The sequence below is a fragment of the Dipodomys merriami genome, unplaced genomic scaffold (assembly GCF_024711535.1).
Source record: "Dipodomys merriami isolate MVZ:Mamm:240054 unplaced genomic scaffold, mDipMer1.0.p SCAF_2, whole genome shotgun sequence".
Taxonomy (NCBI): domain Eukaryota; kingdom Metazoa; phylum Chordata; class Mammalia; order Rodentia; family Heteromyidae; genus Dipodomys; species Dipodomys merriami.
Window position 1 is genome coordinate 99,888,438 of NW_027203381.1, and position 25,082 is coordinate 99,913,519.

At 37.9% G+C, this 25,082-nt stretch overlaps 1 protein-coding gene and 1 pseudogene across 8 annotated transcripts in view; one reads left to right on the top strand and one right to left on the bottom strand.

The window, feature by feature from the left end:
- The window catches only part of LOC138832630 (large ribosomal subunit protein eL8-like), a 79,429-nt pseudogene extending 58,252 nt beyond the window's left edge, over positions 1 to 21,177 (bottom strand).
- Positions 1 to 25,082, top strand: part of Robo1 (roundabout guidance receptor 1) — an 820,976-nt gene that overhangs the window by 422,661 nt on the left and 373,233 nt on the right. For 3 of the 8 annotated variants that reach the window (XM_070030455.1, XM_070030459.1, XM_070030460.1), the window contains exon 1: positions 20,808 to 21,764. The exons of the other annotated variants lie outside the window; for them this stretch is intronic. In XM_070030455.1, coding sequence (XP_069886556.1) covers positions 21,710 to 21,764 — 55 coding nt within the window. In that variant the 5' untranslated portion in view covers positions 20,808 to 21,709. Of the gene's footprint in view, positions 1 to 20,807; positions 21,765 to 25,082 lie in introns of those variants that run through there. 8 annotated transcript variants of the gene reach the window in all.

The window sequence follows — 25,082 nt, forward strand, 5'->3', positions numbered from 1 at the left end:
TCTGACTTGGATCCAGGCATTGGTTGGCTATGCCTATAATCCTAGTTATTCAGCAAGTTTAAATCTGCAAGACTGAAGTTCAAAACCATCCCAGAAAGAAAAGTCCAAGAGTCTCCATCTCCAATTAACCAGCAAAAAGTAGGGATAGAAGTTTGGCTCAAGTAGTAGATCTCCAGTCATAAGCAAGCTGAATAAATAATGAAGCTCTGAGTTCCAGTACTACACCAAGGGGGGAAAAATCTAACTTGGATTATAATATAATATAGAGAAATAATTATATTTATAATTGCTTTTTTTCTTTATGCTTAACAAGACTATTACTCTTAGGTTGATAAGAATTAAAACATTAAAGAAATCATTAAATATCACAAGGAACACATGACACATGGTAGGAATGCCCAGTTCCTAATCACAATGAACTTTACAATGGAAAGGTAAATTCTGATGTAAAACAAGATGTAAAAGTTAATATTCCCAGTTTACTTCAAGTAACTTTACAATGTTTAGTAATGCTTTGCAACAACATCAAAATTTTGTTCTAGTCTTGACAGTTATATGGAAATCTCCTTCATCATACAATAGTACACATAAAACAGATGATAACAAACAGTCGAATTTTAAGCAAATTCCTTGGTGAATATAAAATCCCTGTTCAATCAGGTGCTGGTGGTTCATACCTGTGATACTAACTACTTAGGAGATTTGAGGATTGCAGTTTAAAACCAGCTGGACTAGGAAAGTGAGTGAGACTTTTTATCTCCAACTTACCCCCAGAAAACCAGAAGTAGTATATTGTGGCTTAAATTGGTTGAGTACTAGCCTTGAGCAAAAAAATTCAGGGAGAGTGCCAAGCCCTGAGTTCAAGCCCCATGACTGACACTAAATAAATAAATAAATAAGTCTGGGAATATGGCTTAGTGGTAGAATGCTTGCTTAGCATGCTTGAAGCCCTGGTTTGATTCCTCAGTACCATATAAACAGAAAAATCCAAAAGTGGCTTAAGTGGTATAGTGCTAGCCTTGAGCAAAAGAAGCTCAGGGACATTTGCAGACCCTGGGTTCAAGCACCAGGACTAGCAAAAGATAATAAATGAATAAATAAATAAATAAATAAATAAATAAATAAATAAATAAATAAAATCATTCTGTACTATGTACAAATTCTGTAATTACTATTAGCAAGATGTATATTACTTCTGACATGAAAGAGCAATATTTTGCTTGAATAAGCAATGTTATCTCTTTGTAGTTTGTATCTTGAGGTAACATTTACATTGACAATGTGGACATATCCTTAAGTAGCCTTTGATTGAATATATTTGTTTAGTTATTGGTTTTATTTACAAAGAATGGCTCAAAGAACATAAATAGGAAATACAAGAGAAAATTGTGGAAATATGGGTAGCAAGACTGAATAAGTTATATAATATTCACGTGGGAAAAACCTTGATGTATATATTCATGGTATTTGTCAAGATACTCAGTCTATTTAAGAAACACAATAAAGCTTAATTGGAGTTAATTCTGTGAGCTTCAATAAATCTTGTTTTCAAAAGATATTAAAGGAGAAAATAAATTAGTCAACTGTATCCATCCTAATTGCTGACCCAACTGAAATCTAGATGAGTTTCAATTCTTAAGTTTTGTTAAGTTCATTTTTATCAAGTTCTTTTCTCCTTTCCATGAGACCTGAAATAACTTTCTTTTTTTTTAATACTTCTCTTTTGTGCCTTCCTGAAATATTTCTTTAGAAAGACACCATCAATTTTCAGTCACTGTTTGCTGTGAGAACTCGAAAATCTGCAACCTTTCTCTTGATGTGCTGCTCTGGAATCCAAAAATTCAATCCCACAGCCCTTTTTAATCATTGAGAAGTTTTCACCCCTTTTGTGTTCCACTATTCATATCCAGTGTACTGTAATGTGAGCCATCGCCCAGATTCTGCCCTGGATAATTCAGTAATTCTTAACAGCTGACTGAAACTTAGAACTTTGAATTCAATGCACTCAGAAACCTTTCCTTTGGGCCATTATAAAACTCCAAGTCAATGTCTTTTTTTTTTTTAGAAAGGAAGAATAAAGGAAACTGATAATTTTGTTATACTTGTATTTTTAAATAGCATACTGATATCATTAGCTGATTAATGCTTTAGTTATAAATGCTTTTAGGTTTTAGATTTTCTTTAAATATGTTTACAAGACCATCTACTGTAGAAATCTCAAAACCAAAGAAAATAAGCTTATTTTATTTATAGGCATAAAGATTCTTTTAGAAAGTGAAACATTTCCCTGAGAAGGAGATTTAAAAGGTATTTGTTTACAAAAGTCAGTATACATGCTTCTCTATCTTAATTAATTAAGTTTTGGTGAAAATAAGCAAGCTAATATTTCTGCCATGGAGAAATTGCACAGATGTGTTATCTACTTGAGAAAAAAAAGAAGAAGAAATTTACATCAACAATTGTTTCATTTGGAACATTTTCTCAAATAAAAGCAAAAAAGGCACTGTGAGTATAACTGGTTATGTTTATAATGAAGAGAAAAAAGTAAGAGAAATTAAGAGAGAAAGGATCTATATTTTCACTTCTAACAGATATTTAAAAGATGAAGTACCTTGGTAACATGAAGAGATCAACTTTGTTAGTATCTGGTTCCAGTTTGAAACATATTAAGTTTGGTGGCCCAAGTCAACTTTACTCATAATTTCTAAAGTTTGCATTAATATGACATGACATAGAACACATTATCTCACTGGGTCTAAAGAGAGTATTTAATAAATACACAAAGGAGATGTTTGGAAAATATATTTATTACAAGTAAATATGCATCTCTAGAATACTGGAGAAGCTTGAAAATGGTAAGCTCTCTTAGTTTAATGCTTCGCCAGCTGTGGTAAACAAAAAGAAATGAACAACAAAACACATTTTTGATCCCATCTTTAAGTAACTGATGAGTTTTAAATTAATAGAATTCTACTGTCCTATTTTAGTTATTTGTAAATGGGCAAGAAAAAGCATTTATTCAATGTGGTTTTAAATTTTTTCCTTTTGGTAGAAATGAATGAAATAAATTAGTTCTATAAGAGATGAACCAAGATCAGGAAAGTAAACCCATCAAAATGCCAGTATGAGGTGTGGTTGGAGTAAATGTGAGTATGCACACACACACACACACACACACACACACACACACACACACACACACACACACATATATATAAATATATAAATAGAAAGGTATAGATATATAGAAATATCCACATATATCCACTAGATATATTTTAGGACATATAGTGTGGTGATAATTCAAAATGTTATCACAAAACATATATCAATATTTCATGTTTTTTCACAACCCAAAATTGAATAGTACACCTTCCACATTACCTATAAATCTTATTTTAATTTTAAAAACCTGACTTAATATTTTGCCACTCTTTTCAATAAAATCCCACTGTTGTTTTTAATTGCTATCATGTTCCCTGAAAACATATCATAGTTATCTTCCTAATCCATTTTTAATCCAAAATTTACACCTCTTCTAGGCTCTTCCCTTTTATTTCCATATTTTAAATCAATATTGTTATGGACATCTATTGTGTTATGTGGAAATTTTCCTTAATTTCTTAGACATGAAATTACTGTATGATTACTGTACAAACCCAGTAAAAAATGTGTTTCCAATCTCACTGGGAATAAAAGAGCAAATTTCTTCACTCTCCAAAATGAAGTGTCATTGAAATAAAATGCAGGTGGAATCTGTCTGAGTTGTAGGATTCACATTAAATGATTTTTCCTATATTTGTTTTTATTTTTGTTTTTACATTTTTAAAAAATGTTAAGATGCTCTACGGAGGGGAACAGTTACATGAGTAAGACAATGAGTACATTACTTGTCGATCATTATTACCCCTTCCCTTCCTTGTTGTTGTCCCATTATCCGTTATCTCCCTCCACTCCTACCCCCCTTGCCACCTAAGTTGTAAAGTTTGTTTCCAATATACTGCCCTATGGTTATCTTTGTTTAAATGGGTCATCCTGTTTCCTTGTTTCAGGATTTTGTTATTGCACTTCCCCTCCCCAGATAAAGACATATGTGTATACAAGATGGAGGCTATCAAAAATCGAGTACACTGACAACAGGGGATATGCCATACACACACACACACACACACACACACACACACACACACACACACACACACACACACACACACAATGGAATTCTATGCTTCCATCAGAAAGAATGACACTGCCCCATTTGTTAGGAAGGGAAATAACAAAATGCTGAAATAAGGATGGATGCAGGATGACTCATGGTAACAATGACTTTAAAACTTGGAGGTGGAGCAGAAGGAGTTGGGGAGGTGGGAAGGGGAAGAAAGGGTTGGTAGGGGAAATATAAAGGAAGGTGTCCATAGGAACATAGGAAATGGACACATTACCTTGCTCATGTAACTGTAACCCCTCTGTACAGTATCTTTACAATTAAAAAATATTAATAAAAGAAGTGAAGGACCTCTCTGATGAAAAATTTTAAAACCTAAAAAAGGAAATTAAAGCAGAACTAAGGAAGTGGAAAAACCTTCCATGCTCCTGGATAGGGAGGATTAACATTGTGAAAATAGTAATACTGCCAAAGGCTATCTACAAATTCAATGCAATACCTATCAATATCCCAACCTCATTCTTCATGAAATAGAAAAAGCAATCCAAAAATTCATATGAAACAATAAAAGATCCCAAATAGCAAAAATAATACTTAGCAGAAAGAACAGTGCTAGAGGAATAACAATATTAGACTTCAAACTCTACTACAAAGCCACTCAGGAGAGTATACTGAAGGGATACACAGTGGTACTCTTGAGGAAGAGCCAAGATGGCTACAAAGCCATAGTAATCAAAGCAAGTTGGTTAGTACTGGCACAAGAATAGACCTGAAAGCCGGGCGCTGGTGGCTCACGCCTGTAATCCTAGCTACTCAGGAGGCTGAGATCTGAGGATCACGGTTCAAAGCCAGCCCAGGCAGGAGACTCCTATCTCCAATAAGCCACCAGAAAACCGGAAGTGGCACTGTAGCTCAAGTGGTAGAGCGCTCGTCTTGAGCTGAAGAGCTGAGGGACAGTGCCCAGGCCCAGAGTTCAAGCCTCACCACCGACAAAAAAAAAAAAAAAGAATAGACCTGAATACCAGTGGAATAGAACTGAAGACCCAGATATGAACCCACAGACCTATAGCCACCTAATCTTCTGTAAGGGGGCCAAAAAAACATAATGGAAGAAAGATAGTCTCTTCAGTAAATGGTGCTGGAAAAACTGGTTAAAACACCTGTAGAAAAACAAGTCATTTAAATAAGGATACAGGTGGACCTGTTGCAACAATGAGAAGTACAAGTTGTCATGTCAAAAATGAACTTTACAACTTGGGGGGTAAGAGAATTGGGTGGGGGGAGGGTGGATGGGAAGGGATGGGAAGAGTAAACAAAGGAGGAGGAAACAATGCTTGATAAGAAATGTACTCACTATCTTGCCCATGTAATTGTAATCCCTCTGTACAGTATTTTCACAATAAAAAAAAAGAAAAAGAAAGAAAATTAAAATTAGATCCTTATATATCACCCTTCACCAGAATCAACTCCAAATGGATCAAAGACCTCAAAGTCAAAGCAGACACCCTGAAAATATTACAGGAAGGAATACGAGAAACTCTAGGGATCCTTGTCACAGGCCAAATTTTTCTTAATAAAGACCCAGAAATTCAACAAATCAAAGAAAGATTGGACAACTGGGATTGCATGAAACTGCAAACTTCTGCATGGCAAAGGACATAGCTAACAAGATCAAAAGAAAGCCCACAGACTGTGAGAAGATCTTTATTAGCTATACAGCAACAAAGGTCTCATATCTAAAATATACTTAGAACTCAAAAAATTAAGTCACCCAAAACAAATCCTCAAAGAAACAACACCCAAATTAATAAGTGTGTGAAATACTTAAAGAGAGACTTCTCTGAAGAGGAAATAAGAATGGCCTGTAGACACATGAAGAAATGCTCAACTTCTCTGGCCATAAAAGAAATGCAAATCAAAACAACATTGAGATTCCACCTCACCCCCATTAGAATCACTATAATCAAGAAATCTAATAATGAAAGATGTTGGAGAGGATGTGGCCAAAAGGGAACCCTAGTGCATTGTTAGTGGGAGTGTAAACTTGTTCAGCCATTCTGGAAAGCAGTATGGAGATTCCTCAAAAGACTACACATAGAGCTCCCCTATGACCCAGCAATCATACTTCTGGGCAGTTGCCCGATCACAAACAAGGCCACACTAAAGCTACCAGCACAACTATGTTTATTGCAGCGTATTCACCATAGCTAAAATAAGGAACCTCCACATCTAAAGTTTATTCTTAGGTATTTTATATTGGGGGGGGGGCTTTTACAAAAGGAGTTGCTTTCCTGATTTCAGCTGCACTCTTCTCATTCTTGGCATACAGGAAAGCCATTGAAATTTGAGGGTTAATTTTATACCCTGCTACTTTGCTAACGTTTCGAATCAGCTGAGTTGCTTGGGAATGGGATGCTTTAAATACAAGATCATGTCATCTGCAAAAAGGGAGAGTTCTACTTCATCCCTATTTGGATTCCCTTTATGTTTGCATCTTGTCTAATTGCTCTAACTAGGCATTCTAATACTAAGTTGACGAGGGGTAGAGAAAGTGGACATCCTTGTCTTGCTCCTAAGTTTAGAGGAAATGGCTTTAGCTTTTCTCCATTACATAGGAGAAAAGGTTTGTCATCCACAGCTGATATTTGGATAAAGATGAAATTATCTTTTACAAAGATTCTTTAAGATAAACAATCATTTATTTTTATTTTTATTGTAAAGGTGATGTACACAAGGGTCACAAATACATAAGTCAGGTTTTTGAACATTGTTTTTGAACAATGTGTTATCTCATTACTCCTTTTCTCCCAGTTTTTTTCTTCCTGACCCTCCAAGTTGTATAGTTCATTTTCAACAGAGTGTCTGTGAGTATCACTGCATCCCATTGTTTCTGTGCTTTTGGATGAGTATGTAATTCAACTAGAAGCTGGATCTTTTCCCCTGACTTTCTCTATAAGAATGGAAGAAGGGGCAGGTGATTAGAGAGTATACATTTGTCCAACAAAGGAAGGCATAAAGATTTTTTCATAAAGACTATTTAATGCAATGAACCATTGTTTTATCTCACTTGTGAACTGGGAAGTAATACATATTGTTATCCATCTTATTCTTACAATAATATTTTCTAGGGTCATATTTTGTTCTTTCAGTTAATAGAAAAGTGACTTACAGATTGAGCTGAAAATGCATTTTAGAAAGTTTAAGGTCTTACTATGATCTAGATCAAAGACAGCATAAACCCTACAGTATTACTTGCTCCAGAAAACCTTAACAAATTAAACTGATGAAGAGTTGTTTTTCCAGGGAAACTATGGGAGAAAGTACCCTCTTGAATGACCAGAAAACCTGGTTCTGAAATGGAATGGGAAGGTAGAAGCCAAGAAAAAAAATGTTAAAAAAAAAAAAACAGATTGTTGCAACCTATTTTTCATCTGGGAGAAATTATTTAAAGCATCAGATAAAATTCCAAAATGTTAGTTGGCTTCTTTGTCAAGTTGGCTCCAACTTTTTAATTCTACTAGTTTAGAAAAACAGTAAGGTAACCACATAAAAGTTTGCCTCAGCCAGGCACCGGTGGCTCACACCTGGAACCCTAATTACTCAGAAAGCTGAGATCTGAGGAATAGGGTACAAAGCCAGCCCAAGCAGGGAAGTCTCTGAGACTGTACTCTCCAGTAAGAAAAAGGCAGAAGTGGGCTGAGAAGGTGGCTCAGTGGTAGAGCGCTTGCCTTGCATGCATGAGGCCCTGGGTTTGATTCCTCAGCACCGCATAAGCAAAAAGAAAAAAGCCGGAAGTGGTGCTGTGGCTCAAGTGGTAGAGCGCTAGCCTTGAGCTGAAGAGCTGAGGGACAGCATCCAGGCCCTGAGTTCAGGCCCCACGACCGGACCCAAAAAAGAAAAAGCCAGAAGTGTCACTGTGGCTCAAGTTGTAGAGGGCTAGCCTTGAACAAAAAAGAAATATTAAGTACATTGCCCAAGCCTTGATTTCAAGCACTGTCACAAAAATATATACATACATACATACATACAGCTGTCTCTTTCATAATGGGTGGTCAGGTTACAGCCTAGAAATGTCCTTGAAATAAATGTCATTGCTCATTAAAACAGAATGCAATGTTTAAATGAAATTAGGTAGCTTTATCACTGTGTATTTTGTTTCTTGGGATATTATCAGTGTTTTGTTGTTGTTGTTTTTGTTTTTTGTTTTTTGTCGGTGATGGAGCTTGAACTGTGGGCCTGAGCACTGTCCCTCAGCTCTTCAGCTCAAGGCTAGCCCTCTACCAGTTGAGCCACAGCTGTTTATTCTAGATAAGGGTTTTATGGCTTTTCCTGCCTGAGCTGGCTTTGAAACTTGATTGTCAGATCTCAGCCTCCTAAGTAGCTAGGATTTCAGGTGTGAGTAACTGGCATCCAGCATCACTGTTATTTTATAAATAAATTTATACAGTATTATACACAATGCTCCCTTTTCTTCAGTGAGATGTGAATATTACATAAAGAATACTCTAAAGGGTCTGGAATGTGGCTTGCCTAGTATGCATGACGCCCTGGGCTCCATTCCTCTGTATGACATAAACAGAAGAAAAAACTGGAAGTGGTGCTGTGGCTCCAAGTGGTAGAGTGCTAGCTTTAAACAAAAGAAGCTCAGAGACAGTGCCCAGACTCTGAGTTCAAGCCCAGGCCAAGCAAAAAAAAAAGAAAAAAAATCTTCAACTTTTACTAAAATTTGTCTAGAACATTTCTTAAATTAGTTTATAAGATGCTTTAAAAGTGAGTTGAACTCTCATTATTGTGCCTTAGTATTATTATAAAATATTTCACAGAGGTGCTAGCAATTACACTGCCATACATGTCTTATTGAAAATTATGAAGATTATCTAGACACTTTGAAGTTATAAAACAATGATATCTTGAATAAGTGAGAGTTTACAATTATGATCAGAATATTTAGCTAATAGAAAGACTAAGAATGAATACAATAGGATAGTTTTGGAACATTGTAACATGTTTTAAAAATCAAAATTTAAATTTTCTAACACTCGAATACATTGTTTCCTCATTTTGAGCTGTATTTTTATTTTCCCCAGTTAGTTTTCTAAGGTAGACACACCCATACAATCAGGTAGCAGGAAAGTCTTTATATTTTGGCCAGCAGAGGGCAATAGAACATTGTGGACTAATCACCCTCTGCCAATTGAAACATCATAGAAGGATTTTCTTTAGAAAAACAAACAAATTAGACGCTTGTTATCTTTTTGTGTTTTCTAAAATGTACTTTAGTAAAGTACCTTGTGTTTGCAAAAGTACTTAGAGTTTAAAACTTTATTTTTGATAAAAAATTGTAACAGTAGTGAATTTATCATCAAATTCCAGGGAACACATAGTTAAGTATACAGTAGCCTAATGCTAAATGTGACTCAGTCTTTGATGGAAAATTCAAAGTACAAATTCTCTGTTTTTGTGAAGAAACCCCTACAAAGGGTCTCTGTTATCCATTTTGTAGTAGCAGGGTAGGAAAAAATATCTTTGAGCCAAAACACCAGTCATTCATATTTTTGCAAATAAAAGGTTTGCAGCTAAATATTTTCTATTCTGAGATTGTTATTTTAGATCAATAATTATTATTTACTGTTTAAAATAATTTTTAATGGACTAAGAAATCACTTGTAAAAAGTTGGGAAGATGTTCATGTCACTGTCTTTAGAAAAATCTGATTAAAGTAGCTATATTTGATCTCAAGGTTAAATTAGTACTTAAGATATTTTATATTATTTACTATGCATTCTAAACAGTTAATTCAATGTATGTCACTGTAATAAGCTATTATCCTCACTTATTTGACGATTCTTTCCTTCTTAAAGTTATTGTCTTCACCTATCCCTAAGTAGACAAGCATTTAGAAACCTCCTTAGATGATACTTTATAGTATTTCCTTTTCTGTAAGTTTTGTCTTTGTACACTTCATAAACCAAGATGTATATCTCCAAACATGTAAGAAAATCCAAAGGAATAGCTATATATATATATTTTGGGGGGGGGGGAAGAGTAGAGAAGTAGTAATAGACTTTTTTATTGTGAGAATACAGTACAGAGGAGTTACCATTACATGGGCATATATATATATGTGTGTGTGTGTATATATATGTGTATATATACATACATACATATATCTTGCTCAAGGCTAGCCCTCTACCACTTTGAGCCATACTGACACTTCAGATTTTCTGGTGGTTAATTGGAGATAAGAGTCTCAAAGACTTCCCTTCAGATTTTGAACTGTAATCCTCAGATCTCAGCCTTCTAAGTAGCGAGGATCACAGGCATGAGACATCCATGCCCAGCAATATTTTCTAATTTATACATTTATACAATAATTTTTGGACTGTGGGAATTATCTTTGTTTTGTTTTAGAAACCAAAACATGTTTGTTATATATCAATACATCCTGCTTACCTTAGAATTGTATTTATTTGTTCTGACACTGTGAGAGAATCTATTTTGAGACTCTTTTTTTTATTTGTTTTTGTTTTTGTGTTATGAGTAGTTGTGATTATTGATCTGTGGGCTTGGTCACAAGCTCAAGGCTGGCACTCCTACCACTTGAGCCATAGTCCTTTTATCTGCAATCTGTTTAGGATTTCTCATTCTTCCTTGATAGGCTTCAAACCTTAGTATATTACACAGAATTGTTAGCACAAAACCTTTAATTTGAAAAAAAATATATTCAAGACTTACAAAGAAACCAGATTAAAAGATTTATTTTGTAGTAATTGTGACTAGTGCTATGGAGAGATGGTAAAAGTTGTTCTAGAAACATTTTACCCAGAAACCTGTCCTGTTGGGTAAGAATGGAAAGGGCAGGTCTAGGTACCTTTTGTGAGCATGAGATCTTGATCTGAGAATTAGGAAAAATCTGGGATAAAAGGCAAATTTCAATGTTTTTTTACATTCATCACATAACTTCCTCCTGGAAAACACATTTAATGCTGTTCTCAGAAGTGTGTGTGTGTGTGTGTGTGTGTGTGTTGGTCAAAAAACCTGAGTTCAAATCCCAGGACCATCGAAAAACAACAACATAACATAGACTTTGTAAACTAATTAATACCCTTTGTGATATTGTTTGAAAATATTAAAGGGAAAACCAACAGAAAATTCAGTGTAGTAGATAACCCAGTTGGTTGACTTGATCCGGCTTAATGTTCAGTGCATTTCAGTATGTGTTAAATACAATAGACAGAAGTTACAATTGTATAAGACAGACATATTTTCTAGATAAAAATCTGAGTTTTAGCCGGGTGCAGGTGGCTCATGCCTGTAATCCTAGCTACTGAGGAGGCTGAGATCTGAGGATCATGGCTCAAAGCCAGCCCAAGCAGAGAAGTCCATGAGACTCTTATCTCCAATAAACCACTAGAAAACCAGAAGTGGTGCTGTGGCTCAAGCAGTAGAGTGCTTGCTTTGAGCTGAAGAGCAAGGGGGGGGGTGTATGTGGTACTGTGGATTGAATGCTCATGAAAGGTAGGAGCTCTTACACTGGGCTACAACCCCCACCCATTCATACCAGTATTCCACATTGTAAGAGGAAAAATGTAGATGAACAAGGATTTTTAAATGACAAACAAAAAAGACAATTGTATATATGATCATATCTGAAAGAATTATAAAGGTTTATTCCTTTTCTGTTTTTACCAAATGTTTTTAAGTATATTACTCTTGTTGTGAGAAAAAAAATAAACTTTCACTAGGCTCAATTTACATCTAAAAACAGGAATTCAAACTATAATTCTTTTAGCATATAATTTTTGGCTAAATGTTAAATTAATAAAACAATATTTACTTTGTAGTTAAAATATTTTGTATAAAGTAATCTCTTTCTATAAGTAGGATAATTTCTTTATGATATTTCTGGAAATAAAGTTGTTTTATTAACTTTTAGTTTTAGTATCTGCTTTGTTTCTAAGATACTACTAATGAAACATAAGCACGATAAGGTAGTTATTGAACTAGGGAAATTCTATCTTCTAGGTGTAATGAAGTAGCTTTAAAGTCGTATTTCATGATAGGAAATTGAGAAGATGAGATTAGATCCAATCAACAAAGACTTTTGGTTAGAATAATGGAATTGGACGATTTCTTTCTGGAATGTGGCCAGGATACAGGGAGGGGGTGGTTAAACTCTTGGGAAAATATATAATTATCCTTGTTGTTAAGACAGTGGGTTTACATTTCATGTCAATTTTCAGTTTGTTGCTCAGTGACAATTGTAGGATTCAGATTCAGTATTTATCTACAAGAACAAACACCTCCATATTTAGAATCTGGTCCTCAGTCAATCAAGCAGCTACTAAATCCCAAAGCCCCAATTTAGCTTTCTAAATGTGAAACAGTTTTTCCAGACACCATACAAGAAAATACATTAATAAGCTATGAAACTAAATCACTTTCAAATTATCTAGGATATTACATTTTAATTAATTAGTAGTATTATTTATGATAAACCTGGATATTCTTTTTTTCATGAAATTGTAACATTTAATATTTAGGCTTATTTACTAACCCAGAAAATAACCTCAGAACTGAACCTTGGTACATGTAAAGATGTTTTCAAGTCAACATAATACTTCTTCAAGGAATTCGTTAAAATAACTGTTAGAACCTACGTAAAAATATTCAGAATACATGAACCAGCAGATGGGACTAAACACAATGAATATTGAAATTAAGACATAAATCCCCACATATGCACCTCAATCCTATAAGCATTTCCTGAAAAGATTCTTTTAAAAAGCAATAGAAATCCAGGAACATTAAACAGTTTTGCAAAACACATCTGCAGAATTACACATAATGTAAATGACTTACAAAAGAGTTTGTGTTCAGATTGCAAGCTATAGAGGAGAGCATTCAGCCATGCAGCTGTTAACTATGATCCCAATTTAAGAGAATTTTAAATCATGGTTAGAATGGTATAAGCTTGGTTCTAGATAAACAAGAAAGTAAGAAACCAAAAGGCAGCAAAATCCAGTGGAAAGTTATAGATATACACATCCTGATGTTTTCCAATATGTCTTAACAAATTCCACTCTCTGTATTTTTTCAAGCTATCTCATTTCATTTTAACAATGCATAATACCACTTTGAACGCTTTGAACATAAAGAAGATTTATAATTTAAATTTCCATATAGAAATGGAACTACAAACAAATATATTTAAGAGGCACTGTCTTGTACTGAATCCCAAAATGAAATGACATCTTTAAACAAAACAACCCAAAACGTATTCACATCTGTCCTAGAACTGAATAAGTGAAAATAGCCTTACAGTACTGTTATTTGTGCACAGCTGTCTGTGGTATAGATAAAAGTCAATGATTTGGATCCAGAGAGTAAAGATTCAAATCTAAGCTCAGCCATAGACCAGCTGAGCATTCTGGTTTTTGTTTTATGTTTTGTTTTGTTTTGTTTTTTCAGAGGAAGGGGTTAGAAAATGGAAAAGTAATGCAACTGACCTGAAAGTATTTTTTCCCTTGAGGATTGAATGAATTCTTTTTTTTTCCTCTTTCTTTCTTTTTTTTTTTGGTGGGGGGGGGTGGGGGGTCTGTTTGTGAGGCCTGAACTCTGGGCCTGGGTGTTGTCCCTCAGCTCTTCAGCTCAAGGCTAGCGCTCTACCACTTGAGCCACAGCGCCACTTCTGGCTTTTTTCTTTTTGCTTATGTGGTGCTGAGGAATCAAACCCAGGGCCTCATGCATGCAAGACAAGCACTCTACCACTGAGCCACCTTCCCAGCCCCAAAGGATTAAATGAATTCTAATACATAATGTCCTTAGAAGGTTATCTTGAGATCTAAGGCTACATATGTTGACTATAATGCCACAAAGAAGCAAACAAATCCAAAATTTGGTCCATAAATGCCTAGATGTGAGTCAGACATTTATAACTTCACGATGCAATAATAATATCATCTTATTCTGGGCTTAATAACACAAGTATTCTAAAGGCAGAGAATCTTGATTCAGGATTTCTGTCTAAGCTTTTACAGTGAGAAGAAGTCTTCTTTAATAATTCAATAGTGTTTTATAAGTAAGACACCACTCAAGAAGGTGTTGTGGGGAAAGCCAAAAATCTTCCTTTTTCATGTTAGAACACATTCATGAAGGCAGTTTCTAGATTGAATTTTATGTACTTTAAGTTCACCTGTGGTTTTGATCTCTTTGTTTCTAAATAGCCTAACACAAAGTATGCAAAAAGGGTATTTGACATGAACCTTAATTTGGAATTTGTAGATGTTCACAGAGACAGCACAAGAGACAGTAAATGATAATCATTGCTAGCTCTCTGCTAGTTCACAAATGATTGAACTCTAGATAGGAAAACAATAAAATTTACAACTATAGAAATAAGTTTATTGGAAAAGAATTTTCTTCCTAAATATGTATACATAGGTAGTAAATTATAAATCATTCATTATACCATACAATTCAATATATATTTGAGTACCCACTAGGATCCATTCACTGTTTAGGATGCTGGAAATAAAAGTAACCCGAATATTCAAAAATCACTGGACTTGGGCTGGGAAGGTGGCTCAGTGGTAGAGCACTTGCCTTGCATGCTCGAGGCCCTGGGTTCGATTCCTCAGCACCACATAAGAAAAAAAAGCCGGAAGTGGCACTGTGGCTCGTGGTAGAGTGCTAGCCTTGAGCTGAAGAGCTGAGGGACAGCGCCCAGGCCCAGAGTTCAGGCCCCACGACCGGACCAAAAAAAAAAAAAATCACTGGACTCATGTAATATTCTTAGAGGTGAAAGGCAGCCAATAGGAATAATGGGGAGATGGAAATATGTTAGTCCACTGGATGGGAATATGAACATTGGAGACAAAAAACAAAAAGCTTAACAAAGCATACATTTGTGTATACAAAGTGTTTGGTCATGATTTAATGTTGAAGAGTGTTCAGAAAGAATGTCTCAGAGAAGTATTAATATTAAAAACCTAACAAAAAAGAGAGGGTACATTTTCAGATAGATGGGAATATGAATTTGCATAAAGCAATGTAAAAAATCCCAGAGGCAGATGGTCATTCAATTTCTTTTAGTGACAGCATCAAGATGATGATGGCAAAACAAACTGAGGTAAAGGCAAAGGAACATAGGTTGAGATGCTGTCAGAAATGATGGGGACCAGCTTAGATTACACCTTGCAGAGCTCTGCAAAGATACACACTCCCTTCCTTCAAATGGAATGAGAAACCACTGGATAGTTTGGAAAGGAGAGACTTGATCTCACTTGGATTAACAAAATCCTTCTGGTTACAGTACTTTACAAAAAACAACTCACAATTACAATTTATTCAATGTATGGTCTTTCTCAAAAAATAAAGCTACATATTTTCTGCCAAGTAATGCCATATTACCATATACAGTTAATTTCCAGGTGTGAATCATCAGAGAGATAATGTCACAATAACAGTAAGCAGTAAGACAGTAAGACAGTAAGACAGACTTGTTTACTGAAAAACCCAAGTTTTCTCAAATACATCCTCCCTTAAAAACTCACAATGCTTATGTGCACATTAAAGACATTGGAGAACCCTTAAATATGGTGAATTTGAATTTTCCCAAGCCTGTTCTACCGTGGACTTTGTTTTAAAACAAGTTGAGTTCAAATATAACCTCCATGGCTTCTGAGCCATGGGAACTTAAGAGTTAATCATTTATTTTCCTAACCTAATCTTCAAATTAGGCTAGCAAAATTTAGTGAGAACTAGATAATGTTTTAGAAGGCCCCAAACTGTGCCCCCAAGTAATGTTACTTCTCTGTGTCCTCTTTTGCTATCTTCAAAAACTAACCCTGTGTTAACATTAAAGGTATAAATTCTAACAAGTCTTTGTTGCTGGTACTTAACATCCCAAGGTCATATCAAAGAAAGTTCAGTGAAACAGTCCTTGTTTTTTGAATATCTACAAAGTCCCCAAAACTCTGAGACACTAAAGGCATGCAGAGAAAACTCAATTCCATAGAGAAGTTCAGTGCACCTAGTTTATGTTTTCTAATAAGCCTTAGAAGAAGGTCTCACTGTGGCTGAAGTACATGATCAGGTGAGACTGATGAGGCTCTATAAAACTCTGTGCTGAGAGTACTGTCCTCATGGACAATGACTTAAATAGTTAACTAAACGAAGATAAATAACCCAAGGAACCTTTATTGGTTTTCTGGTTTGGAGCAAGTCATTACCTGTTCTGAAGGGACAAAAAATAAAGCCCTCCCAAAACCAAAAGTATGTTGTTAAAAATGTGCCCCCTACCTCTGAAAGACACCAAATAGAATCAGTTTTTTTGTAAGACTCTCTGATATGGGATCCATATCCTTACACTTGGGAAAACTTTCAAATGTTTGTTTTAGGCCATTAATATAGATATCAAAATTATCCGACAATTGGGTATAAAAATTGCTAAACTAGCTGTTGTACCCTAAAGGGTGGTAGGTATCTCAGAGATGTTTAGCATAGCCATAGTGTGTACTACTTGATAGGGCTGTTCACCAAATCTGCTGGGACTGGTGGCTTGTATTCCAGGCTCTGTTGGAAGACAGGCAGATATCTGGTTTGTAGTTTCCTTAGGAACTCTATTCTGCTCCTCCTCACCTAAAGAAGTCTCATCTGGGATCCCTGAAGAGACCATTGCCTTGGAATTTTGTTCCTGCATTTTCTCTTTTCTTGAAAAGATAAAACCCACTAAGAGCAACCAAAAAAAAAGGTCACTACTACTTTCGAATTTTGCCCATTGAAAACATCTCTATTCATGAGACTATTACACCTAGGGAATCTGAATTTCATTGACTGTAAAAATGTGATCAGAAGTCTGTAAATGGAACTGTAAAATGCACCACTCATCCTGGTCACTGTGATTGACTTAACGTTCTGAGTGCAAATAATGACACTTTTTCCTTCAGTTGATCCTTGTCTTCCAGCTATCTGGAATGAATCTAGTTCTGTCATTCATGCCATAACTAAGGCCAGAAGACCTGACTTGAATATGTTTCCTACCAATTATACATATTTACATTTTCACACACTCAGAGAGACATATTGAATGGTTTATATATGATTCTAGCTAATTTAATGGTCAGTTGCAAGCTATGATAAGCCTGTCTCCAAGGATGTTCTAAACTCATTTCACCTCCAATGGCTCTGCTCTTACAGTTCAGATATTCAACTCTAGTCTGTTTTACTCAGTGAGTAGTTCCCTGTAGTAAGATATTTTGGGGCTGAGAGCATAGGATTACATTTGCATCTTTCACTATCAGCACTATTTACTTACTTGTAGAAGTTGTTCCATGAGACTTTGTTGACATGGGCCAGGTGCCAGTGCCTCATACCTGTAATTCTAGCTATCCAGAAGGCTGAGATCTGAGGATCATGGTTCAAAGTGAGCCTAGGCAGTAAAGTCTATGAGACTCTTATCTCCAATTAACCACCAGAAAACTGGAAGTGGTCCTGTGGCTCAAGTGGTAGAGTGCTAGTCCTGAGCTAAAGAGTTCAGGGACCGTGCCCAGGCCCAGAGTTCAAACCCCACAGCTAAAAAAACCAAAACCAAAACCAAACAAAAAGAAAAAGAAGTTGTTGGCATGGACAAAAGCTAGGGTATGAAACAAAAAAATTATGAAAATTCTTTGGTAGGTTGACTTTCACTTGTTATGCAAGATTTCCTGATTTTCTGCTGAGTAGAAATCTTCAGATTCCAAATTTACTGACATAATTGACAGGAGAAAATACAGGTACCCTTTGGAGAATGTGGGAGAAAGAAACAAGCCACACAAATGATGGTGATACTCAACACTGACGATGAAAATCTTGACAAGGGGAGTGGCTAAAAGTTAGGTCCTGACCTGTAATTAATGTGTTTGTCGGAAGTCATTTTAACTCTAGGGTTGGAATCAAGGGGATTGGGTGATTGTGGTTTGCTCAAGTTGGGAAATAAACACAAGTATTAATATGGCTTCCATTCAACAAGTATATATTTTTGGACTGAGTATAGGCTAGCATATACTAGCAGCATATATGAAGCATATATCCAGTACGAAGGATAATTTCTAAATTTAAAATCCATTTAAATGATAGGAGAATTTAAAGTTTTTTCTCTCTTGCTGTTTCTCGCTAAACTTCAGCTTATTTATTTCCTATTACTGAGTAAGATTATTTTAAAAGCACATTTTAGTCCAAACAAGTAGATTCACAATAAAAAATCTTATTAGAAAAACTTGTATTCTATGCTTCTCACTAAATATCCTTCCAGAAAAACTGAATCAACCTGGCTCTTTCAGCATTTGCTGCACATTCTTGTCTTTATTGCTGAAAAGATTCTGGTTGGAGTCTTTGAGTTCTTATCTCCAGCCTGTTTACTGAATTTTCAGTCAGCCTTCTCAGGATTAACTATCTTTCACTTTCAAAGATAGGTGCTGTTAGCCAGACTTTCTTTCCACAGAACATGGCTCTGAGGTTATTGACTGTACCCTGAAGTGAACAAATGAATGTACACCATGCTTTTACATTTTGACTTTTAAAATCGAGTAATAAATGCACTAACTTTAAAGAAGGAAATACAGAGAAGTCCTGAGTATATAGAAAAAAATTCAGCTTGGCACTGGTGGCTCACTCCTGCAATCCTATCATAAGGCTAAGATTTGAGGATTGAGGTTCAAAGCCAGCCTAGGCAGATAAGCCGGAGAGACTTTTACATACAAATTAACCACTAAAGAAAAGCTGGAATGAAACCGTGGCCCAAGTGGTAGAGCATGAACCTTGAACAATAACAAAAAGCTTAGAGACAGTACATGAGCCTTGAGTCCAATCCTCAGGACTACCCTCTCCCCACTGTCCGCTACTCTCCCCCCCCCCAAAAAAAAGAAAGTATGAAAAAGATTCACATCCTCCTTTTTGGAAGCAAAGATATTACATAATTATTTGATAGTTATTGTATATAAACAGCAACTTGTTAATGAATGGAAAATAATAATAAAAAGAATTGCTCTAAGTTGCCAATATCTTCCATTTGCTAAGCTTTCCGCATGTGTATTTGTCCATTTTTGTCTTATTTAATAGAATGCAAAGTGAGTGAAAGATTGTCAGATGTTCCAGGTTTGTTTTATTTTCTTTTTTAAAACCTTACTTTGAACAGGGCCCCAGTGGCTCACAGCTGTAAACCTAGCTAATCAGGAGGAATGTTCCTGAGACTTTTTACCTCCAATTAACCTCCAGAAAACTGCAAGTGGAGCTGTGTCTCAAAGTGGTAAGAGAGCTAAGCCTGGAGTTTAAAAGCTCAGTGACAGCCCCTAGGCCGTGAGTTCAAGCAACAGGACCAAAAAAAAAACCAAACTCCCCCAAATCCTAATTTGTGCTGGGTACTTGGTGGCTCATAACCTTAATCCTAGCTACTCAGGAAGCTGAGATCATCAGATCTCAGTTCAAACCAGCTCTGGAAGGAACATTCTGGAGACTCTAATTATATCTAACTACTCCAAAGTCATAAATGTATTAACATTAGCCTTGAGCACAATAGCTCAGGGACAGCACCCAGGGCCTGAGTTCAAACCCCAAGACAAACACACACACACTATTTTGCTCCATAGTCCTGTCCCCTCCCCACTCCTACTCCTCACAGAGTAAACAGAGTTAAGAGAATTCACATGGTCACAGGGCTAATAACTCAAGTGTGGGCTTTGCAGACCATGCCCACTGTTTTTGAAAGGCTAAATCATCTCATGAGTGCAAACTGGGTTGATAAAATATTACCCTGACATGTCTTATACATAACTGCCTCCCCGGTGTTCAGTCATGAAGTTAGAGAGGAGATTTTTTCAGACTTGTAATGAAACCAGCCTAAGGCCTAATCCTAAATCTCCTAATTCTTGGATAGCCTTTCTATAGCACCTTGAACAACTTCAGTTTAAAAAAAGGAAAGGAATGCTGTAAAAGTAGTCACCTATAATATAGTTAATTCTCTCAGTACCTCTATCCTAATTTATTTATTTATTTTTAAATGTTGTAATGTGGATAAAGGTGAAGGTGGATCCATTTGGGACTTTCTTCCAAATTCCTAGAGGCAGTAAGGAAGAGGTTAAGCTGGACCAGGAGGATTTTTTGAAGTCTTTGGCTGGGAGGTTCCATTTGGAGAAAGGTGCAGGGGAGAGAGGGGTGGCGAGGGAACCAAGATTAAGTTCTCCTTAGCTTGCTTTTCCATTCCAGAGCAGTTGGATTCTCACCTGAGGGCGCAGTTGGGCACCCTGGCTTGTGGGTGGAAACGTAAACTAGCAGAACTTGCCTGACAGACACCTGGAGACCTTAAGCACAGGCTCCGAGAGGATCGCGCGGCCCCTTTAAGTGTTCCTGTGCCGGGCTGGAAGAGGGAGGAAACTGGGAGCCTCGGGGACGTTGGGGGAAACCCGCAAGCAATTGAGCCGGAGTGGAGACGGCGTGAGAGCTGAAACTTCAGACGCTGCTGCTCCGGGCGGAGCTCTGCTAAGCTACGGTGGTGACGGGTCGCTCCCACCCGCGAGCATCCTCCACGCCCCTCGCCATCCGCGGGGGTAGGTTTTGAGGTGGGGAGGGGTGGGGACGGGGACTCCCTCTCTTGCAGCTACCAGAAGCCAGGGGTGCCAATTGCCACCCTTAGGAAGTTTGAGCTCCGGCGGTGCTTTGGAGGGGGTGCGTTGAGCGCGCGCCCCAGTGGAAGGAGGACCAGGGCCGGGCAATGCTGGGTACAGCGCCTGGGTTGGAGGTGCTCGGAGGGCGCGTGTGAATCCGAGGGACTGTTACTGTCCCCCCAGTCGCTCCCCCCTCCCCCAGTGCCCTCTGCATCCTCCCTCCCCACCAAGGGATGGGCTCAAGGACCCGCCCAGGCAGCCTGTGTCGCCGCACCGCCCCTGCGATCGCCCCCAGTGCGCGGAGTCACCCGGGCGCAACCCCATCACCCCGCGCCGGTCCTGCCGACCTGCTGCTACCTTTTTGACTTCCATCGCCTGCCCGGCACGCGAGCGAGCGCGGGAGAGCCCAGCGGTGGACTAAACTCGCCGCTAAGACGGAGCAGCACTTTTTCGGGACCTCCTGCATCTGTTTTTCACACCCCACCTTTGCCGTCGCCCCGCCCGGCCCTCGCAGCGGGGCTCTGGACAGACGTCGTGGGGGCGCACGCGGGGAGTCTCGGCCAGACGATTTGAGGCAGGAAGCCGCACTCCTGCTCCTCTGCCTCGGCTCTTTGTTGTTCGCTTTGGATGAGCTTTGGAAGTAACTGAGCGTCCTCCGAAACCCCGGAGGCCAGAGGAAACCGAACCCTGGAATTCTTCCTTGGCAAAAGGGCTCCAAGACACACTGACAAGCGTCTCTCCGGAGAGGTCCACAAGTAACTGCCCCTGCAAACTCTGGGCGGATTGACCCACGTTGCTTATATTAAGCCTTTGTGTGTAGGGTGTGTGGCTTCCTAAATTTGGGGACCCATTTCTCCTCGCTTCTCCTTGGCATGAGACAGTACACAGGACCTACCCGAGGACAATGATCGCGGAGCCTGCTCACTTTTACCTCTTTGGATTAATATGTCTCTGTTCAGGTAACTTAACATCTTCCTTCATCCTTGGTTTTTCTCGCCGGGCCCCCTTTCCACTTTTCAGTCAAACCCAGAGCTGTGGTTTGGTGATCTCTCCCTTCAAAGATCCGAGGGGCTCTAGCCTTGCAGAACTTTTAGGAGAAAAAGCCCTGACTTCATATTTTGGGGTTCTTTTCTCCATCCCCCCCAACTTCCCCCAGTCCTCCCCAAACCCGTTCTCTGATCTCTGCCTTTTGCCAAGTTCAGGGCACGCCCAGTTTACTCTGGGGCAAAAGCTGGTCTGAGCCTCAGACTGGGGAGCAGGCAGTGGTTGGCGGTGAGCTAGGGTCCCCAGGATGAGTGCAAACCAATTTTATCCAAGGGCTGCTACCTAGCCGGAATGGGGTTGGGGGAAGCTGCAGGGCTGGGGCGGGAGGGGGGGGGGAGGCCGCGGAGACGGGAGGATTTGTGACCAAGAAACTCCCCCGGATTCCAGAATCTGGTCCCCCAAGTCACCCCTCCCCTTTCAAGCACAAGGAGTTATTTAGTAGTTGTTTTATGTAACTGAAGTCTGTAATTAAATCCGATTCTGAAGAAACTTCAGGAAATAACTCCTCCTGGAAGGATATAAACTAGCCACTGACTGACGGTTTAGAAAGAAAACAGGCGATTGCAAGTATCTGGAAGAGAACAGTGAACTCGTTGCTTGGGAGTCATCATAGGAGGCGAGGGAGAACAGAAGGCTGAATTAGGAATTCTAGGACTAATTAAATAGTATTGAGACTCCATGTGAAGTGTTGGAAAGATGCTGCAAGGGGAACCTTCTGGCATATGAGTATGCACTGGCACTGTGTCCACACTTGGAAATAGTTTTCTTACACTCCAGAACTTTTACTATAGGTGAACGGAGCCAGGACTCTGCTTTTGTGTCTGTCCTTTGGTAGATTCTGGTTTCAATCACGGATCCTATTTCAGGCCTAAAAGACCTCTCTCTCCCTCCTTCCTCCCTTCCTCCCTTCCTCCCTTCCTCCCTTCCTCCTCCTCCTCCTCCTCCTCCTCCTCCTCCTCCTCCTCCTCCTCCTCCTCCTCCTCCTCCCCCTCCCTCCTCCTCCTCCTCCTCCTCCTCCTTCTCCTCCTCCTCCTTCTCTCTCTCTTTCTCTCCCTCTCTCCCCCTCTCTCCCTCTCTCCCCTTCCCCCTCTCCCTCTCCTTCTCCCTCTTCCCCTGGACTTCAGAGGATTTTATAGTCATGTACTCAACTTCAAGTACCATCAGGACTTATAGGTTACAATCCCTCCATTTGCATAATTATGAAATTATTCTGAAGATTACTTTGAGCTTTTTTGTGTGGTTTATGGTGATCCTTTCTACTTTGACCTTTTTTTTAAAATTTTTACTTAAGCCAAATAGTTAATGGAATATGAGAAAGAAATAAAAAGGAAAAACCCACATCAGCTAAATGACAGCAAATAAAACGCCTTAAAAGAATTTAAACCCAGGAGATGTGGTTCCTGGTAGAAAGTTACAAGGAACATTTGAAGTAAACTCAATAAGAAATTCATTAAACTGTTATTCCTTTGAAGAAGACAGAAACTGAGTTTCAGCCTTGGAGCTCATGTATACAATATTGAGGATGGATCCAGACATTAAACATTCTTTGGGGCCACCATTCCTCACTTCCAGCTTCTCTTTTCCATAAAACAGCTTTTTCCCCCTCCCCATTTGAGTTTGCATATCTGAGTGATTGAACAGTCACCCCGCCCCTTAGCTATGGATGCAAATCAAAAAACATTAAGATCTGAGCTATTTGTCTCTCTTTGCTCTGTCTCTGTTTAATTTACAGCTTCAGATACCTTTGAGAGTTTTGTTGATTCACCTTCCCGGTTAAAGTTTATTCACGTGTGTAAAGTGAAGTGTCACTGTGATAAATGACTGGAAGGGCAGATTACTGAAGATAGGGGGATTAATAGTCATTAGTCACTGTTTGAGCTGAGTTTGTATATTCTGGGACATTTTATCATGGCTGTAGATTAAAGATAGGGGCACCCTAATAGGATATCATGAAAATGGGTCCTGTCTGCATGCACATGCTGTTTTCATTTGGAGAAGTATGGGTGGGTGGATCATTATAGCATATGTAGTGGTCTGATTAGCAAATAATACTTGAGGATTCATACTTGAGATTGATATTTGAGGGTTAATATTTAGGCTCTTAGAGCCAAGCTGATTCATTGCATTATTTTATTGTATTTCAGTTCTACTTATATCAATGATGATCTTTATAAACTTGAACTTTTTTTGCTTATCTATTTTATTTGCCAGAGTCTTGGCAAAGGGGTGTCTTTGTAGGGTGCTTTCTGCTATTTAAATTGAAATATTTTTTTCAAACCATTCCTCTGATAGCTTTCACTCATGCTGTGAATCTGAACTTGGGAGGCAAGTGAAGTTATTGGACTGCGAGAGTGATTAAATGACAGGGTGCTGTTGTAAAGCAACACTATTGATTTAAATAAAAATTTACAGACCTAAAAGGGTTATAACCAGTAACTTGGGTGTGCTGGAGACACCTGGTCAGAGAATGAATGAAGTTCTTGAAAGATTGTGTTTCATGTCTTGCCTGGAGCTTAAGATCACAGCCTATCACTTGTTAATGGAGTGTATTTAAGGGAAATGTGGTGAGCTTAAATAAATCAAAGTGTATTGAGGGGGTAAGTTACTTTCAACAAGATTTAACCTGTAAAAGCATCTATTGGTTGTCAGTGCTCTTTTCTTTTTTCTTTGCTTCTCTCTGTCTCTTTTTTAAACTGGCTGCCAATATAACAAAGTCCTATAGTTTGCCTCAAACAGATTATATACTCCATTTTGGTGTGTGGATGGCATACTTGACATTGAGTGTTATGTGTAGGAGTGTTTGCTTTTTGTAGCTTTATTTTTTTAAATTTAATGGTGTAATGTGTATATTTTTCTGTGAAATTAAAATATGGAGAACAGTTGAATATTGCTTTATAAATTCACTATTTTTTTCTTTCTTTCTTTTCTTTTTTTTTCTTTTTTCCTAATTCTGTTCCTTTCTTTTCCTTTTTTTCTTTTTTCCTAATTCTGTTCTTGGGCTTGAACTCAGGGTCTACACATTGTCTCTGATCTATTTTTCCTGGCACAAATCTAATACTCTACCATGTGAGTCACAGCTTTACTTGTGAGTTCTTTCCCAGGCTGGCTTTGAACCATGATCCTCACATCTCAGCCACTTGAGTAACTTGGATTGATACATTCACAATTAAATTGATTTTATATAACTAGGGTGTAATTTCCATTTATTTCAATGGAGAGCTAGATTTTAGGTG